This window comes from Salvelinus fontinalis, chromosome 42 (assembly GCF_029448725.1).
Source record: "Salvelinus fontinalis isolate EN_2023a chromosome 42, ASM2944872v1, whole genome shotgun sequence".
NCBI lineage: Eukaryota > Metazoa > Chordata > Actinopteri > Salmoniformes > Salmonidae > Salvelinus > Salvelinus fontinalis.
In genome coordinates, this window is record NC_074706.1 from 20,582,731 (window position 1) to 20,602,806 (window position 20,076).

At 42.9% G+C, this 20,076-nt stretch overlaps 2 protein-coding genes across 2 annotated transcripts; one reads left to right on the top strand and one right to left on the bottom strand.

Annotated features, from left to right (window-relative positions):
* The first annotated feature begins 1,013 nt into the window (after positions 1 to 1,013).
* LOC129840993 (zinc finger protein 7-like) lies at positions 1,014 to 4,639 on the top strand. Its single transcript, XM_055909077.1, has 3 exons — positions 1,014 to 2,369; positions 2,768 to 2,898; positions 3,093 to 4,639. Exons 1-3 carry the CDS (start codon positions 2,087 to 2,089, stop codon positions 4,185 to 4,187), a joined length of 1,509 nt encoding a protein of 502 aa, XP_055765052.1. The 5' UTR covers positions 1,014 to 2,086; the 3' UTR covers positions 4,188 to 4,639.
* Positions 4,640 to 11,955: 7,316 nt separating this feature from the next.
* Positions 11,956 to 18,736, bottom strand: LOC129840992 (myoneurin-like). Its single transcript, XM_055909076.1, has 3 exons — positions 18,246 to 18,736; positions 14,227 to 14,357; positions 11,956 to 14,035 (listed from the first exon to the last, which is right to left on the bottom strand). The coding sequence occupies exons 1-3, from the start codon at positions 18,502 to 18,504 to the stop codon at positions 12,914 to 12,916; spliced, it is 1,512 nt and encodes a 503-aa protein (XP_055765051.1). The 5' UTR covers positions 18,505 to 18,736; the 3' UTR covers positions 11,956 to 12,913.
* Between the last annotated feature and the right edge of the window lie 1,340 nt (positions 18,737 to 20,076).

Genomic DNA, 20,076 nt, shown 5'->3' on the forward strand with positions numbered 1-20,076 from the left:
ATCATAGCTTAGGCTACATTTTATTGCATAATATAACTTTTTTTAGGGAAGGAGGTGAGATACAAATATAAATCTACTTTCTTTGTTTCTTTGTTCTCTGGCATGGTCTGTTATTTGGTCGACTGGGGATTTTGCCTCCCTCTCCCTTGTTACTGCCTTGGGTGTGGGCAAGGCACTGCATTTTCTGAGGTGGAAGAGACCGGCAGTTGACACCTGAGGTGGTTGACCTCTTCTTCCAATGGGCTAGTCTCCAATTGGCATTGATAGATAGTTTGTCCAATGTGCAGACTTTAAAGGGGCAATCAGCAGTTCTTACATCCATTTTTGGACTTATAAATTAACTATATGTATCCATTGATTATTGAATAATATAAATTGTAAATGCCTCATGAGCTTAGTTCAATTGTCGCACCCCATCAGAACCCAAAATACAAGCTTGTTTAACTCCAATGTTTGTTTACAGTGTTTGTAAACAAAGAAAATATCGCCTCAAAACATGGTTAAAACTGTGGATGGTCGGTCCTTGCATCCATAGATCTGTCTATGAATTTGAGTGTTTACATTTCTCCAGGCCCATCTCTCAGCTTGTGGCCGTACCAGGGGCGGGGAAACCGCATTGTTATTGTTTCTACTGCTGATTGCCATATCTTAGAATGATGGAAACATAAATGTGAAAGTGGCATTAATATAATAACTTTAATCGTTTTAAATACATGCCATGCTAGACATGACAATAATTTAGAGTTCACATTTACCATAAGGTCAATTATCTATTATTACCTTACAAGTGCACAGACATCTTGTAATTTTGTTGACATTCTAGAAGGGATCAGATTAATAGATCATAGCCAGATAGATACATTATAGTAACCAGTGGTGTAAAGTACTTAAGTAAAAATACTTTAATTTAAAGTACTACTTAAGTCGTTTTTTGGGGTATCTGTACTTTAATATTTATATTTTTGACAACTTTTACTTCACTACATTCCTAAAGAAAGTAATGTCGTTTTTACTCCATACATTTTCCCTGACACCCAAAAGTATTGTTTACATAGTGAATGCTTAGCAGGACAGCAAAATTGTCGCACATATCAAGAGAACACGTGGTCATCACTACTGCCTCTGATCTGGCAGACTCACTAAATACAAATGCTTCATTTGTAAATTATGTCTAAGTGTTGGAGTGTACCCCTGGCTATTTGTAAATTTTTAAAACAAGTAAATTATGCAGTCTGCTTTGCTTAATATAAGGAATTTTAAATGAGTTATACTTAGTTAAGTGTATTTAGAAAAAAATACTTTTAGACTTATACTCAAGTAGTATTTTACTGGGTGACTTCCACTTTTACTTAAGGTATCTGTACTTTTACTCAAGTATGACAATTAGGTACTTTTCCCCACCACTGATCGTAACTAGCTACCTTACTGAGTAACGTTAGTTGTCGTCACTTTCTTCCAGTGGTAGACTACTTCTCAGTCTGTCAAAGTAGACAGCTTTTTATTGATTCCATGAAGTGCAACGCAGCATACCAACTTCAATTATGCTACTTTAGCTCTATTTTTTTGTATCTGAAAATAAGAAATTATACTCGTAACCATATCTAATTCGTTAGCTAGCTTGCTTAGTTCACATATAGCGTGGCATTTAGTTTGTTATCTGTCAGTCAATCGTAATACCTGGATGGACACGGCAATGCGAAAAGCAAACTGCTTCTCCTCGAACGCGGCGGTGAAAGGGATGCTGAGAGCCCATTGGCTATCGAACGGCCAATATCGTGAGGCGTGGATCTTGGAATATTTCGTTTTTTTTCATTTAAAACCCTTTGAGCTATGACGCCAACCAATAAGATCCCTTTCTCGTCAGTGTAACCGGAAGTGAACAGCGACCAAGTACAATTTACACGTTAGCATTTTTATTTGTGTTATTTGGACGTTTATTAACACACTGGAACTCAAAATATGACTAATTAGCTGCACAGAAGCACATACTTACACCCTGTAGTATTTAATTCGCGTTGCAGACAGGGCTTGGTTGATAAATGTTATATAGGTAACGCCAGTTAGCTAGCTGTGAACATTAGCCAACATGGCTAACTGTGTGGTTTTTCATACTCAAATAGCCTCCATCATGGAAGTGCTAGCGAATGCAGCCGTGGCAGATATCTGTAAACTCGTAGACGACGACTATGCAGTGTTTCGTTTGGAAATAACTCAAAGCCAGAAAGAGAACAGGGCATTGCGGAGGAAACTACACCTATTGGAACCGAAGGTTGCACGGGAGCGCACAGATAGAACAACGCGAGAGCGCGTCCTCGCCAGTCGTCCCAGTAGTGTCAAGATCCTGGACCGATACAGAGGAATGGCAAGAGGTACATTTTTCAGAACGAAGAGCCTGCAGGGCCTGTCGCTTTTTCCACGATGTGATTTTAGATGTCTTAACCACATATGGTTAACCAGAATTGGATCTTGGTCAGTTTGTTGGATAGTATGCAATAATTGCTTGGCTATTTTGCACAAAGACAAAATATGATGTTCTAACCAGATAATTGATTTATGGAATTTCCTATTATTTACTTATTGAAAACAATATGCTGCATGGAACATAGTCAATCAGTCTATAAATTGTATATCAAGAAGTTATGCAATGTGTTACCTTACATCCTTGTCAATTCTAGACAGTGTCAAAATGGTCAATAGTGTACATTATAGTGTTGATCATTGACAGTGGCTAACCTAACTACCTCTTTTCCCTCAATCACTCTCTCAGGTGAAGGACATCTCACTGGAGGCTACAGGGGCTTTGTGAAACAAGTGGGACACAAAACATGTAGAGATAACCAACCAATCACTGTTGACGAGGGGAGTGGAACCTCAACCCAGCACGTTATCGTGATAGAGGTTAGTGTCATAGTATTACATCAAAATTAGAGTACATCAAATGTATCCCGTTTATTTCAGAAGGGCTCACCTCGGCTATTCACTTGCTTACATGTACATCCTCATTTATCTGCCATAGGGGAGCTTGTGAGACTTCCCTACGACATTGTTATCTAATCCTACTCGTATACCGGTAATAACCTCCTCCTTGTCAGCCTGCAGATTCAGAGGCTGCAGGTCCTGGGGTCAAGCTGGAGAGGTCTGAAGGAGAGGAGGACCCACGACACAGCAGAAACATCCAGACTGGAGCGGCTGGAGTACCCCCTATAGCCACAGAGGACTCCACCGCCACCCTAGTGCCGCCCAGGCTCCGACGCAGCGTCACAGAGGACAGTGGAACGCAGAACGCCGCCCTCAAGTCAGAGACAGACACTTTAACTGTAACACAAAGGATTTTACACACAGGATCTGACCCAGAGATACTGGGGCTGGGGGGACTGGGATGTCGTTCTTCTCCCAGCTCAGAGTATTTACTTTACGGTAACCCGAGGACAGTTCTCTCCCATCAGGACTCAGGTAACGCATTACAGACTGGCAATGATCCATCTTGTTCTTACACTGCCGAGACTGGGATGATACCTGGTGACATGCCTGTGGGCTTAGATACACAGACTAATCCAATGAGAGGGGACTGGAACCGGTACAGTAGTAGTGTGTATTCTGAAGAGTGCCTGGATGAGAAAGGGGAGGGTCTGGCCTTAGATGATGTGACTGTGAAAGTGGAGGGCGATGCTCCTCTGACATGGAATGAAGTCGAGACTCATTTAGGAGAAGGACACTCGCAGGGCAACAGCAGTGACTTCTTAGACTACAGGGAAAACTTAGAGACAAATCTAAATGTCACAACCAACTCCTCTTTACACTCAGTGTCGATGTCGATGGCACCTTCCGATTCACAAGGCCTATTCGATCAGGTATTGAACTCAAACGACCAAAGGTCCAAGGCTCGGGGAGGGGGATCAAAAACGGGCAGTAAAGAGAAGCGGTTCCTCTGCATGTTCTGTAACAAAGGCTTCAGCTGCCCTCAGAAGGTGGAGATCCACCAGAGGGTCCACACAGGGGAAAAACCCTACAGCTGTACCCAGTGTCACATGCGGTTCGCCCATGCTGGCAACCTAAAGAGGCACCAGAGGGTCCACACAGGGGAGAAACCCTACAGCTGCCAACAGTGTGAGAAGCGGTTCTCCCACCAGCACCATCTGAAGATGCACCTGAAGGTCCACACGGGAGAGAGGCCATTCAGAGAGTAACTACCTGAGGATACAGCAGCAGAAAAACCATTCCACTCTATAACATAGAAAGTAACCATTCCATTTGATAGCTTCTGACTTTGACATCAAACCCTGCATTAAAGACAAAGATGAATGTTGTCAGCAGAAAAGATCCACAGATGCATTTGGAATAATGAGAGTAACAGATTTCAGTGTTAAATATTCCTGGGTAGAATATTGCATCCAGATATAGTGATATATAATGCATAGAAAAGCCTAATTAGTCTGTTACATATTGTATTTGTACTGTGTAGGCTATATGATGTTCACAAATTCCTATTTCATTACTTCCCTTCAATATTTCATTTTTTTCCCAAGACACTTTTAATGAGTATATTAATACAGTTTATCAAGTTCATGCAGATGTATGTGTGGTTTTTATACGGTGAATTTAAAACGTGTATGTTAAATAAATAAACATTTTGACTTTGTTCTCGTTATTTGAGAATCCCTTTAATATACATTACATCTGATCTCACCCTATTCGACATACACACAACAGAGCTTTATAACCAATATACAATTACTAAATATACCCACACTAACACACCTACTGTACACGTCAAAATAGTTTAGTCAGGTTTGTCTGATGACTTTTGACTTATCATAGCTGACTCATATTTATCCACAACATCATATGTGTCCACCATGATGGGTTTAACAACAATGAAGTCATTCTGTAAATACAGTATAGGACTCAAATGTAGTGGGGATGGGTAAGCACTCCATGTTTAATGTGTGTTCATCTGTGTGTACGTACCTGAGGGAGTGTATGTCAGTGTAATCTGTATCACCTCTCCCAGGAATAGGAGGTGCTGCTGGGGAAGGAGGAGGGTCTGGGGAACCCTGAGGGGACCATGGTCATGGAGAACAACCAGACTACACCTCCTCCTGAACCCACAGAGGAACCAGCTGAGCAACATAGGACCACACAATATCACTGAGGTGAGCCCAATGTTAACTATCGTCTGCATGTTACACTATATATACAAAAGTACGTCGACACCCCTTCGGCTATATCAGCCACACCGGTTGCTGGCAGGTGTATAAAATCGAGCACACAGCCATGTAATCTCCATAGAGAAACATTGGCAGTAGAATGGCCTTACTGAAGAGCTCAGTGACTTTTAACGTGGCACCGTCATAGGATGCAAGCTCTCCAACAAGTCAGTTCGAAAAATGTCTTCCCTGCTAGAGCTGCCCTGGTCAACTGTAAGTGCTGTTATTGTTAAGTGGAAACGTCTAGGAGCAACAACTGCTCAGTCGCTAAGTGGTAGGCCCCACAAACTCACAGAACGGGACTGTCGAGTGCTGAAGTGAGTAGCGCATAAAAATCGTCTGTCCTCGGTTGCAACACTCACTACCGAGTAACAAACTGCCTCTGGAAGCAACGTCAGCACAAGAACTGTTCGTCAGGAGCTTGATGAAATGGGTTACCGTGGCCAAGCAGCCGCACTCAAGCGTAAGATCACTATGCGCTATGCCAAGCGTCGGCTGGAGTGGTGTAAAGTTCAAAGCCATTGTGCTCTGGAGCAGTGGAAACGTGTTCTCTGGAGTGATGAATCACACTTCACCATCTGACAGTCCAATGGACAAATCTGGGTTTGGTGAATGCCAAGAGAACATTACCTGCCCAATGCATAGTGCCAACTGTAAAGTTTGGTGGAGGAGGAATAATGGTCTGGTGCTGTTTTTCATGGTTCGGGTTAGGCCCCTTAGTTCCAGTGAAGGGAAATCTTACCGCTACAGCATACAATGACATTCTAGACGATTCTGTGCTTCCAACTTTGTGGCAACAGTTTGGGGAAGGCCCTTTCCTGTTTCAGCATGACAATTCTCCCGTGCACAAAGGGAGGTCCATACAGAAATGGTTTGTTGAGTTCGGTGTGGAAGAACTTGACTGGCCTGCATAGAGCCCTGACCTCAACCCTATCGAACACCTTTGGGATCAATTGGAATGCCGACTGCGAGCCAGGCCTAATCGTCCAACATCAGTCAAAATTGTATTTATCACATACACGAGTTTAGCAGATGTTATTGTGGGTGTAGCGAAATGCTTGTCCCCGACCTCACTAACACTCTTGTGACTGAATGGAAGCAAGTCCCTGCAGCAATGTTCCAACATCTAGTGGAAAGCCTTCCCAGAAGAGTGGAGGCTGTTATAGCAGCAAAGGGGGGACCAACTCCGTATTAATGCCCATGATTTTGGAATGAGATGTTCAACGAGCATGTAGTGGTCATGTAGTGTATTAGGTCAGGGCCCATATCCACAAAGCATCTCAGAGTAGGAGTGATGATCTAGGATCAGTTTAGCCTTTTAGATCATAATGAATAAGTCTATGATGGGGACCTGATCCTCTCGATGAGCACTTCTACTCTGAGACTCTTTGTGGCTACGGGCCCAGGTTTTGATAAATGTTGTCTTAAAGATGCACTATGCAGAAATCGCTTCACCATCCTCCTGGTAGCTAAAATTTTTAAAGTTCGCTTAATTTCAGTTTGCGACTAAACAAGCAAATATTTGACTTAATATTAACAACATTTGAAATGTAGATTTTGATAGACCAATGTATCAGCTATTACACCATGTAAAGGTTTGTTGAATTTGTTGAAATTAGATCAGGGATTGAGGTGTTTTACTCTGAGCCAAAACTAACTGGGAAATGGACTTCATGCTCAAGTTATTCTTTGAAATGTTTAACTCCATACAAGAGACAACCCGCAACTTTCAATAAAAAAACACACTTGCAAATGAAACATTTAATCAATCCGATTTAATCAAAGAGTACTTGAACAACAGTTAGAAAAGTTTAGGATGATGGGGATGAAGTAGTTGTTGTTTGGCAGTGTGGGATTGGTGCCAACAGCAAAGCAACTTCCCTTAATGTATCCTGTAGACAAACAGAGAGAGCATGTGACAGTGGAGGGATCATTCAAATTCTGTGAAAGGGACACAGTCTAACAAATATGTAACAAGTAAATAGCCTGATGTGGACACCAATTCAGAGGCAAACTATGGATGAAGTTCATGATGATGTGCTCAGATGCCATACTGTGCCCTTCGCCTGCAGGCACATTCTGAATCCACACCCGCCCATACAAACACACACTATTAGCATTGACTGTAGTTTAACTGGATATTGTTGTAGTGAATGTGTAAGCAATAGCTATGCAAAGTGCCAGATATGTAACGATTTACAGTAATTTCAGTTCATTATTACTCAGCCAATAAGCACCAGCATTAGTCAGCCAGAAGATCTAACTAAGTTAGCTACAGAATGTAATGGGGAAATGTCACCTTTCTGCATCAAGTACCTCTGGCTGGGCAGCTTCATCTTAGCAGGTTGAGGGACTAACTTACTTCTACTAGCTACTTCTAGCTAACATGACTATAGCCAGACTATAGACAGTTAGCCAGCTTACTAGCTTGCAAGCATTAACATTAGCTAGCTAGCCACCTAGTGCAAGCCAATTTCAGTTGTTGATTTCGTTCTATTGGAATGCTAATTTCATGGTAAATTCAGCATCTAAGCTAACATTACTATTTTTAACTTCCTGTCACACAAAGGTCTAATCCTTTCCATGTGCTGCCGACAGTGCAGATCAACCCACACTGTAAACAAACCCCCTATGCACTGTGAATAACTAACGTGTACTTCTGGGTATGAACGAAACAAAACATGAGATACATTTTGTTTTCTGTTCCTCTACGCACAATTTTGAAACAATAAACGAGAAAATGAGTTTATATTCAATTTTCGTTCTTAAAATGATGAAACCAAACACAATAAATGAGCCATTTCCCAGCAAAGCTGTCACCAAGGCAAAGGGTGGCTACTTGGAAGAATCGCAAATATAAAATGTATTTTGATTTGTTTAAGACTTTTTTTGGTTAATACATAATTCCATGTGTTATTTCATAGTTTTGATGTCTTCACTGTTATTATACAATGTAGAAAATAGTAAAAATAAAGAAAACCCTGGAATGAGTACTTGTGTCCAAACAAAAAAATTAAGGGAACACTAAAATAACACATCCTAGATCTGAATGAATGAAATATTCTTATTAAATACTTTTTTCTTTACATAGTTGAATGTGCTGACAACAAAATCACACAAAAATGATCAATGGAAATCAAATGTATCAACCCATGGAGGTCTGGATTTGGAGTCACACTCAAAATTAAAGTTGAAAACCACACTACAGGTTGATCCAACTTTGATGTAATGTCCTTAAAACAAGTCAAAATGAGGCTCAGTAGTGTGTGTGGCCTCCACGTGCCTGTATGACCTCCCTACAATGCCTGGGCATGCTCCTGATGAGGTGGCGGATGGTCTCCTGAGGGATCTCCTTCCAGACCTGGACTAAAGCATCCGCCAACTCCTGGACAGTCTGTGGTGCAACGTGGCGTTGGTGGATGGAGCAAGACATGATGTCCCAGATGTGCTCAATTGGATTCGGGTCTGGGGAACGGGCGGGCCAGTCCATAGCATCAATGCCTTCCTCTTGCAGGAACTGCTGACACACTCCAGCCACATGAGGTCTAGCATTGTCTTGCATTAGGAGGAACCCAGGGCCAACCGCACCAGCATATGGTCTATCAAGGGGTCTGAGGATATCATCTCGGTACCTAATGGCAGTCAGGCTACCTCTGGCGAGCACATGGAGGGCTGTGCGGCCCCCCAAAGAAATGCCACCCCACACCATGACTGACCCACCGCCAAACCGGTCATGCTGGAGGATGTTGCAGGCAGCAGAACGTTCTCCACGGCGTCTCCAGACTCTGTCACGTCTGTCACATGTGCGTGTGAACCTGCTTTCATCTGTGAAGAGCACAGGGCGCCAGTGGCGAATTTGCCAATCTTGGTGTTTTCTGGCAAATGCCAAACGTGCTGCACGGTGTTGGGCTGTAAGCACAACCCCCACCTGTGGACGTCGGGCCCTCATACCACCCTCATGGAGTCTGTTTCTGACCGTTTGAGCAGACACATGCACATTTGTGGCCTGCTGGAGGTCATTTTGCAGGCCTCTGGCAGTGCTCCTCCTGCTCCTCCTTGCACAAAGGCGGAGGTAGCGGTCCTGCTGCTGGGTTGTTGCCCTCCTACGGCCTCCTCCACGTCTCCTGATGTAGCGCCTGTCTCCTGGTAGCGCCTCCATGCTCTGGACACTACGCTGACAGACACAGCAAATATTCTTGACACAGCTCGCATTGATGTGCCATCCTGGATGAGCTGCACTACCTGAGCCACTTGTGTGGGTTGTAGACTCCGTCTCATGCTACCACTAGAGTGAAAGCACCTCCAGCATTCAAAAGTGACCAAAACATCAGCTAGGAAGCATAGGAACTGAGAAGTGGTCTGTGGTCACCACCTGCAGAACCACTCCTTTATTGGGGGTGTCTTGCTAATTGCCTATAATTTCCACCTTTTGTCTATTCCATTTGCACAACAGCATGTGAAATTTATTGTCAATCAGTGTTGCTTCCTAAGTGGACAGTTTGATTTCACAGAAGTGTGATTGACTTGGAGTTACATTGTGTTGTTTAAGTGTTCCCTTTATTTTTTTGAGCAGTGTATATATATATATATATTATTTATTTTTTGTCAAGTGCCAGTTTCATCAGAATAACCCAGATAAACTTGTGTTGTGAGCTCTGTGGAGAAACAGTTAAGAGGTACGTGACTTTATCATGTTTTGGTTGTTCTTGCATTGATATACACAGTGACGCACATCAGTATAAATACAGCCAACTTTGAGTGTGTGACTTATGTGGCTGAGTAATTCAATTATTGAGTGGCAATGTTTAATACAGCCATGGGAGATTTTTGTCGCCATGGTGCCGTAATAGCAGCCAGAGGTTGATCCCTTCTGTACACATTTTTTATATTTATCATCATTAGTTGTTTTTTTTGTAATGGAATTGTTTCAATTGACTTCCTGTTTTCTTTTTATTCATATTTTTATCGTAATCTGATCATTTTGATGATTCAAATCAGTTAGTTGGCTTGAGGGGAAAAGAGGAGAGAGGACTGCGTTAGCTCGTAGAAGTGGCAACTGAAGTGTGATAAACTATTCTGACCTTTGTGGCTGCTCTTGTGTAGCATCACTCAAGTGGGTGCTACATGGTGTAAAGTCGGTTGCGTCAAACTGTATGCCTTTCAAATTGTATGCGTCAAACTGTATGTTTTTCAACTTGTAATAAACCACCGAAGAAGTTGCTAATGTGTGATTATTTTCGATGTGATGAAACAAAAAATAAATAAAACACTGGAATGAGTAGGTGTCACTCAAGAACATTCACTGTCTTCTTGGTAAGCAGGCTGTATCACATCCGGCCGTGATTGTGAGTCCAAGAGGGCGGCATACAAATGGCCCAGCGTCGTCCAGGTTTGGCCCGGGGTAGGCCATCATTGTAAATAAGAATTTGTTCTTAACTGACTTTTCTAGTTAAATATAGGTTAAATAGAAGAAGAAAAAAGCAACTCCAGTGTAGTTTGGTCTTGTGTTTTAAGTTATTGCGCAGCTGAAAGGTAAATTAATCTCCCAGTGTCTGGTGGAAAGTAGACTGAACCAGGTTTCCTCTAGGATTTTACCTGTGCTTAGCTCTATTTTCTTTTTTATGCTGAAAAACTCCCCAGTCCTTAACGATTACAAGCAAACCCATAACATGATGCAGCCACCACTATGCTTGAAAATATGGAGAGTGATGTTTTCTATTGGATTTGCCCCAAACATAACACTTTGTATTCAGGACAAAAAGTGAATTGCTTTGCCACAATTTTTGCAGTATTACAGGATTCCTCCTTTTCACTTGGTCAATTAGGTAAGTATTGTGGAGTAACTGCAATGTTGTTGACCATGCATAGGTTTCTCCTATCACAGCCATTACACTCTGTAACTGGTTTAAAGTCACCATTGGCCTCATTGTGAAATCCCTGAGCGGTTTCCTTCCACTCTGGCAACTGAGTTAGGAAGGACGTATCTTTGTAGTGACTGAGTGTATTTTTACACCATCCAAAGTGTAATTATATAATAACGACACCATTTTGAAAGGGATATTCAATGTCTGCTTTTTTCATTTAATCTACCAATAGGTACCCTTCTTTGTGATGAATTGGAAAACCTCCATGGTCTTTGTTGTTGAATCTGTTTTTGAAACTCACTGCTCAACTGAGGGACCTTACAGATAACTGTATGTGTGGGGTAGAGTTGAGGTAGTCATGCAAAAAATCATGTTAAACACAATTATTGCACACAGAGTCCATGCAACTTATTATGTGAGTTAAGCAAATGTGTACTCCTGAACTGTTACTTGCCATAACAAAGGGTTTGAATACTTACTGATTCAAGACATTTCAGCTTTTCTTTTTTAATCAATTTGTAAAAACATAATTCCACTGTAGATCAGTGACAAAAAAAGAAATCTGAACCTTTTTCAAATTTTTGCAAGCAAGGCCCCGGAGTGTTTACCCATCCCCACTACGTTTGAGTCCTTTACTGTAGTTACAGAATTACTTAATTGTTGTTAAAACCATCATGGTGGACATAAATATGATGTTGTGGGTAAAAATAAGTCAGCTACGATAAATTAAGTCAGACAAACATGACAAAACTATTTTAACGTGTTACAGTAAGTGTTTGTTAGTGTGGGTATATTTAGCAAGTGTATATTGGTTATAAAGTTCTGTTTATGCAGAATAGGGTGAAATCAGATGTGATGTATACTAAAGAGTCTCAATAATCGTCTTAGAAAAATATCCTTTTATGTTCATTAAACATAAGTGTTAAATACACCATATGAAAACCACATATACACTTCAACTAAAAATCTGCGTGAACATGATAAATTGTATTCATTTCTTCATTAAAAGTGTCTTGGGAAAGCAGTTCAATGGATGTAATGAAATAGGCATTTGTGAACATCATATAGCTTACACAGTACACATACAATATGTAACAGACTTTAGGCATATGTTCTTTATACACTGAGCGTACAAAACATTAAGAACACCTGCTCATTCCATGACAGACTGACCAGGTGAATCCAGGTGAAAGCTATGTCTTATTGATGTCAGCTGTTAAATCCACTTCAATCAGTGTATATATGAAGGGGAGGAGACAGGTTAAAGAAGGATGTTTAAGCCTGGAGACAATTGAGACATGGATTGTGTTTGTGTGCCATTCAAGGGGTGAATGGGAAAGACAAAAGATGTAAGTGCCTTTGAAGGAGGTATGGTAGTAGGTGCAGGCGTACCGGTTTGTGTCAAGAACTGCAACACTGCTGTGTTTTTCACGCTCAACAGTTATCCGTGTGTATCAAGAATGGTCCACCACCTAAAGGACATACAGCCAACTTGATAACTGTCGGAAGCATTGGAGTCAACATGGGCCAGCATCCCTGTGGAACGCTTTCGAGTCCATGTCCGACTAATTGAGGTTGTTTTGAGAGCAAAAAGAGGGATGCAACTCGATATTAGCAATGTGTTCTTAATGTTTTGTACACTCAGTGTATATCACACAATGTCTGGATGCAATATTCTACCCAGAAATATTCAACAATGAAATCTTTTACTCTCGTTATTCAAAATGCATCTGTGGATCTTTTCTGCTCAGTACACTGAAGGGTTTGATCTAAACGTAATAAGCTATGAAGTGGAATAGTTTTTCTGCTAGGGTATCCTGAGGTAGCTCTTCTCTGAGAACCTCAGGCAAACAGCCTTTCTCCCATGTGGACCTTCAGGTGCCTCTTCAGGCTGCCAGCCTGGGTGAAGCGCATGTGACACTGGGTACAGCTGTAGGGTTTCTCCCCCGTGTGGACCCTCTGGTGCCTCTTCAGGCTGCCAGCCTCAGCGAAGCGCATATCGCATTGGGTACAGCTGAAGGGTTTCACACCTGTGTGGACCCTCTGGTGGATCTCCACCTTCTGGAGGCAGCTGAAGCCTTTGTTACAGAACATGCAGAGGAACCGTTTCTCTTTACTATTGCCTGATGTTGCTCCCCTTCCCTGAGCCTGGGCTCTAGCCCTGTCATTTGAGTTCAATACCTGATCGAAAAGGACGCGGCCGTGTGAATCGGAAGGCCCCTTCGACGTGGACACTGGGGCACGATCACTGAGCGTGTGTAAAGGGGAGAGGCTCGAGACATTTGGATTTGTCTCTAAGCTTTCCCTGTAATCTAAGAAATCTCTGCCTTGTGAGTGTCCTTCTCCTAAGTGAGTCTCATCTGCATTCCATGTAAGAGGAGCGTCGCCCTCCACTTTCACACTCACTTCATCTACTGCTATAACCTCCCCTTTCTTATCTTGGCATCCTTCAGAGTATACACTACTGCTGTATTGATTCCAGTCCCCTCTAGACAGATCAGTCTGTGTCTCTAAACCCAAGGATATGTTGCCAGGGTCCATCTCTGTAGTGTAAAAACAAGACAGATCATCACCGCCAGTGTCTAACGCATCACCATCAGTATTTCCACGGGAATTAGTCTTCTGGCTCTGGTGAAATACCGGTAGGTACTCTGAGCCAGGAGCAGGAGGACAGCCCAGTGGCCCCAGCCCCAGTCTCTCTGGATCTGATCTGTGGTCAGATCCTGTTTGTAAAAGCCTTTGTGCTACAGTTATGGTCTCAGGGTCAGACTTGAGGACAGCGGTCGGCGTTCCACAGACCTCCGTGATGCTGCGTCGGGTTCTGGGCGGTGTGGTGGTGGGGTCCTCCGTGGCTACAGGGAGCACTCCAGCCGCTCCAGTCTGGATGTCTCTGCTTTGCCCTGGGTCCTCTCCTTCAGACCTCTCCAGCTTGACCCCAGACCCTGCAGCCTCTGCATCTACAGACTGACACAAGAAGAGGAGGTTATTACCGGTACATTATTTGTATAGGATAACAATGTCATAGGGAAGTCTCACAAGCTCCCCTATGGCAGATAAATAAGGATGTACGTGTAAGGAAGTGAATAGCCTTTCTGAAATAAAACGGGCCACATTTGACATGCTGTACAAAGTAACATTTTATATGCAACACTAACTTCTATCACAATAACGTGCTGGGTTGAGGTTCCACTCCCCTCATCAACAGTGATTGGTTGGTCATCTCGCCATGTATTGCGTCCTGCTGGTTTCACAAAGCTCCTGTGGCCTCCAGTGAGATGTCCTTCACCTGAGAGAGTGATTGGGGGGAAAAGAGATGGTTAGGTTAGCTACTGTCAATGCTCAACGGTATATTGTACACTATTGACTAGGGATGCACGATATATCGGTGAACGTCGGCCGATATATCTAAAAATGCCAACATCGGTATCAGCCCGATGTCTAGTATAACGGCGATGATTAAAAACCGATGTCAAAGCTACCGTGCTTACCTATATAACGTAGGTACATGACGTAATGACGCTAAGTCGAGCAGTCATTTGAAAGAGTAATACAATTTCAGTGAGACAACTCAAAGGCCAAATCCATTAAAGCCAAGATAATGGAATTCATTGCCCTTGACAATCAACCGCTCCCTGTCGTGGGCGATGTTGGCTTTCGTCGACTGGTCGAGCACTGGTACACACTACCAAGTACGATATTTTTCAGATGTTGCCCTACCGGAGTTACACAGTAATAGCGTCACTGCTATTAGCTTCACAACATGCATACTATGCAAAGCCGTTTGCGTATTTGGTGGTCAAAAAAGATACAGTAGCACTGTCAAAGCTGTAAAAAAAGTCTGCAAACAAGCAAACACCGGCCACGAACGATGTGTTTACAATACCGCGTTGGTAATAAAGCCTACTTTGTTTGACCGCAACTTCTGGGGTAGCTAGCTTTAGCTAGCACCAATACAACCAGCTTGAAAACAATGACAAGTAGAAACTGCAGTCATTTTCATTATTTTTAGCAATGATTAAGGAATCCTTGTGAGTAAGTATTAGCTAGGTTGCTACTTGTTGTTCACCTATTGAAATTGAACTTCAGTTCATGAAAATAAATAGCTAGCCAGCTACTTAACCCTGTTGCCCAAAGCTAACGTTATAAGCAGCCAGCTAGCTTCATCTGGCTAGTGATGCTCAACTGGACCGGTTTGTGTGTTGTGAAGCTAGCCACAATAAGGATTAGGCACAATATTGGACTTTGCGGTTTGCCTTCAAAATAAAACTATGTCATTGACAGTGATGCAAATTAATACAAATAATTATGCCATATATTTATTTTGAAGGCTAACCGCAGTCCACTATTGTGGCTAATCCTTATGGTGGCTAGCTTCACCTAGATGGGTCCGAAAACCATTAATCAAATAAGAACTGTCTTATAAAGTAAGGTTATTTTAGATGATGATATCTAGCTATATAAACTTGGCAAAAAAAGAAACATCCCTTTTCAGGACCTTGTCTTTCAAAGATAATTCGTAAAAATCCAAATAACTTCACAGATCTTCATTGTAAAGGGTTTAAACAATGTTTCCCATGCTTGTTCAATGAGCCATAAACAATTAATGAACATGCACCTGTGGAACGATCGTTAAGACACTAACAGCTTGGTAGACAATTAAGGTCACAGTTATGAAAACATAGGACTCTAAAGAGGTCTTTCTACTGACTCTGAAAAACACAAAAAGAAAGATGCCCAGGGTCCCTGCGCATCTGCGTGAATGTGCCTTAGGCATGCTGCAAGGAGGCATGAGCACTGCAGATGTGAACAGGGCAATAAATTGCAGTGTCCGTACTGTGAGACGCCTAAGACAGCGCTACAGGGAGACAGGACCGACAGCTGATCGTCCTCGCAGTGGCAGACCACGTGTAACAACACCTGCGCAGGATCGGTACATCCGAACATCACACCTACGGGACAGGTACAGGATGGCAACAACAACTGCCCGAGTTACACCAGGAACGCACAATCCCTCCATCAGTGCTCAGACAGTCCAGCCTCTCTCAGCCTATTGCGGACAGAGGGTTTGTAGGCCTGTTGTAAGCCAGGTCCTCACCAGACATCACCGGCAACAACGTCGCCTATGGGCACACCCACCATCGCTGAACCAAACAGGACTGGTAAAAAGTGCTCTTCACTGACGAGTCGCGGTTTTGTCTCACCAGGGGTGATGGTCGGATTCGCGTTTATCGTCGAAGGAATGAGCATTACACCGAGGCCTGTTCTACTCTGGAGCGGGATCAATTTGGAGGTGGAGGGTCCGTCATGGTCTGGGGCGGTGTCACAGCATCATCGGACTGAGCTTGTTGTCAATCTCAACGCTGTGCGTTACAGGGAAGACATCCTCCTCCCTCATGTGGTACCCTTCCTGCAGGCTCCTCCTGACATGACCCTCCAGCATGATAATGCCACCAGCCATACTACTCATTCTGTGCGTGATTTCCTGCAAGACAGGAATGTCAGTGTTCTGCAATGGCCAGAGAAGAGCCCGGATCTCAATCCCAATGAGCACGTCTGGGACCTGTTGGATCGGAGGGTGAGGGCTAGGGCCATTCCCCCTGGAAATGTACGGGAATTTGCAGGTGCCTTGTTGGAAAAGTGGGGTAACAGCTCACAGCAAGAACTGGCAAATCTGGTGCTGTCCATGAGGAGGAGATGCACTGCAGTACTTAATGCAGCTGGTGGTCACACCAGATACTGACTGTTACTTTTGATTTTGACCCCCCACCCTTTGTTCAGAGACACATTATTCCATTTCTGTTAGTCACATGTCTGTGGAACTTGTTCAGTTTATGTCTCAGTTGTTGAATCTTGTTATGTTCATAGAAATATTTACACATGTTAAGTTTGCTGGAAATAAACGCAGTTGACAGTGAGAGGACGTTTCTTTTTTTGCTGAGTTTAGTTAGCTAGCTATAGCTACTGAAACAGATTGTCATTTTGCTATGTTTTTGGGGAAGAACATTGTTTGCATCCATGAGCTAGCTAGTTTATTTTTATGACCAGCATTGTAGGGCGTGAGACAACTTCACCAGCATCATAGCATACTTATCAATGAATCGTTGACATAATCAATGTGTAATAACTACGTAATAAACGAATGCACACGTTCAATTATGTGACGTGCAGTCATATTCAGGTCCTGATTGGTCATAGTGTCTTTTTTGACGTGGGTCTTTTTTGACTCGCAAAGACCGAAACGGCGTTCCATAGAAACCCTGGTTGAGAATAAAACGACTGAACAAATGAACAACACAGCAAGTAAGTGAAATAAATCGGTTCCGATTATGTTTTACTGGTAATGGGGACATACGTAAATGGCAACAAAATAACTTTTTGGACAGTGGTGTGTGTGTAACCTTTATTTAACTAGGCAAGTCAGTTAAGAACAAATTCTTATTTACAATGATGGCCCGGATGACGCTGGGCCAATTGTGCGCCGCCCTATGGGACTCCCAATCACGGCAGGATGTGATACAGCCTGGATTCGAACCAGGGACTGTTGTTACGCCTCTTGCACTGAGATGCAGTGCCTTAGACCGCTGTGTCGGTGTGTGTTAACTATACTAGAATACTTAAAAGGATGCAAACATTTTAAATATCGAGTTATTGGTATTGTTTATTTTGGCAAGGAAAATATCAGATATCTGTATCGGCCAAAAATGTCATATCAGTGCATCACTACTATTGACACTGGCCGTATCCAAATACTAATTCTAGCATACTGTATACTTATTTCGGTGTTTTATCTAGTAGAATTCACTCATCTTTTCTGACTCAAGTCTATCTTTTTCTGCATACTATTTAGTACAAGAATATGGGTATTTGGACACGGACAGTGTCTAGAATTGGCAGGGATGTAAGATAACACGCATACCTCCTTGATATACTATTAGAGATTGATTATGTCCCATGCATTATTTTGTTTTTTCGATTAGTAAATTATAGGAAATGCAGTAAATCAATAATCTGGTTAGAATATGATAGCTAAGTAATCAGGGGAATTATTGCATACTATCCAAAAACTGAACAAGGCCGAATGCTGGTTAACCATAGTGGTTAATAACGCACCTAAGGTCACACATGCGCAAAGCGAAACGGGGCGATAGGCCCCGCAGCCTCCAGCAAAATGTACCTCTTGCCATTCCTCTGTGTCTGTCAAGGATCTTGACACTACTGGGACGACTGGCGAGGACGCGCTCTCGTGCCACCTTCAGTTCCAGAAGCTGTAGTTTCCTCCGCAATGCCCTGTTCTCTTTCTGGCTTTGAGTCATTTCCAAACGAAACACTGCATAGTCGTCGTCTACGAGTTTACAGATGTCTGCCACGGCTGCATTCGCTAGCACCTCCATGATGGAGGCTATTTGAGTATGAAAAACCATACAGTTAGCCATGTTAGCAGTTAGCTAACGTTCCCTAGATAACGTATATCAACCAAGTCCTGTCTCCAACATTAATTAAAGACTATCTGAGGTAAACGTGATGCTGTACTGTTAAATTAGTCATATTTTGAGTTCCAGAGTGATAATTAACGTTTAAAGAACAACAAAAATGCTAACGTGGAAATTATTCTTGGTCACCGTTCACTTCCGTTTACGCACCTCAGATAAATTATTTTTGTATTGGCGGATCGCAACCGTGATGTGCATACAGCGCCACCTTCTGTACTGGAGTGTGAGGCCATTCACGGCCTACCCTTCTTCGACGAGGTTTAACGGCGGTTGGCATCCAATATGTTGTATTACTGCCACCTACTAGACGAGTACAACTCCCTTATACTTTGCTTGAAATTGTTTTTACAAATACCCTACCATCTAACACTAAACTCACAAATTCAAAAAATAAACACCACCCTACTCCACTACTTAAATCTAATTAGTCCTACCTCATGCCAACAAACAGAAAGGATGGGACATCACCACTCAACACACCCTGTACTCTTCTGATGTCAAGTCTCACACACAAATATCTCTCTGCAGCTGCCACCACAACCTCCACTTTCTGCAACTTATGTTCCATCCCTGCAGTACAGCTGATAACCATTGCTAAAAAAATCTAATCTTACTGAAACATATATCCATTATTGGCCAACCCCTCTGTACTGGTACAGTTCTACTACTCACGCCCCTCCTCTCAGGATCACTCCCCTTTGACCCATCTTCCTCTACTTTCTTCACTGCCTCAGCATATGACAACTTCTGCACTACTCTAACCCTGGAAACCTCAACCTGAGTCTCTCGCACGGGACATTTCTGATCCCCAGCCCCATGGGCACCCCTACAATTAACACATACCACTACTTTCCCTAATGCTACACATTCCTTTGTCTCACACCCTTTAGCACACTTCTCACACCTAGGAATCTCCATCCTACACACTGCTGCCACATGCCCATAAGCTTGACACCTGTAACAACGTAATGTATTTGGCACAAAAGCTCCTACAGGATAACCTATATATCCTAACATCACTTTGTCGGGCAAAGACAACATCAAAACTCAAAAGAACAGACAATGGCTTTTGTTTCACCACTCTCACCACCCTGTCTGTGTAGCACCAAACGACGAGCATCACAAACACCGGGAATCTTCCCCTTCAGTTGGTCAACTTTTACATTTACTGCTTCCCCAGTAATCACTCCTTTCAATGGCGCCCTTTTCTTGAGCGAAACAATTCACATTTCTTGCCCCAATTCATTTAAAGCCAAGCGCCTTCTCCCTCTGACCAGCAGAAACACAAACAATTATCACAAGACCACGTCTGGTTACCCTCACGGATTCCACCGTACCCAATTCTGTTTTCACCCACCCTGAACCCACAAATGGATCAGCCAAAAGGCAAGGGTCCACTTTTTCCAAAAACTTAATTCCTACTGTCAGACTCATCTTTATCCTGATCCTCGGTGCAAGCCACAGACTCCGAGAACTTCACCACACCTACCACCTCAGATACTTCGCCCTCATTCT

What these genes read in the sequence shown, in the direction of transcription:
- LOC129840993 (XM_055909077.1), top strand. Translation starts at nt 2,087, where the DNA reads ATGGCTAACTGTGTGGTTTTTCATACTCAAATAGCCTCCATCATGGAA. An exon ending in ATACAGAGGAATGGCAAGAG is followed by an intron (nt 2,370 to 2,767) that starts GTACATTTTTCA and finishes TCACTCTCTCAG; the next exon opens with GTGAAGGACATCTCACTGGA. An exon ending in AGCACGTTATCGTGATAGAG is followed by an intron (nt 2,899 to 3,092) that starts GTTAGTGTCATA and finishes CCTCCTTGTCAG; the next exon opens with CCTGCAGATTCAGAGGCTGC.
- LOC129840992 (XM_055909076.1), bottom strand. Translation starts at nt 18,504, where the DNA reads ATGGCTAACTGTATGGTTTTTCATACTCAAATAGCCTCCATCATGGAG. An exon ending in ACACAGAGGAATGGCAAGAG is followed by an intron (nt 14,358 to 18,245) that starts GTACATTTTGCT and finishes TCACTCTCTCAG; the next exon opens with GTGAAGGACATCTCACTGGA. An exon ending in AGCACGTTATTGTGATAGAA is followed by an intron (nt 14,036 to 14,226) that starts GTTAGTGTTGCA and finishes TTCTTGTGTCAG; the next exon opens with TCTGTAGATGCAGAGGCTGC.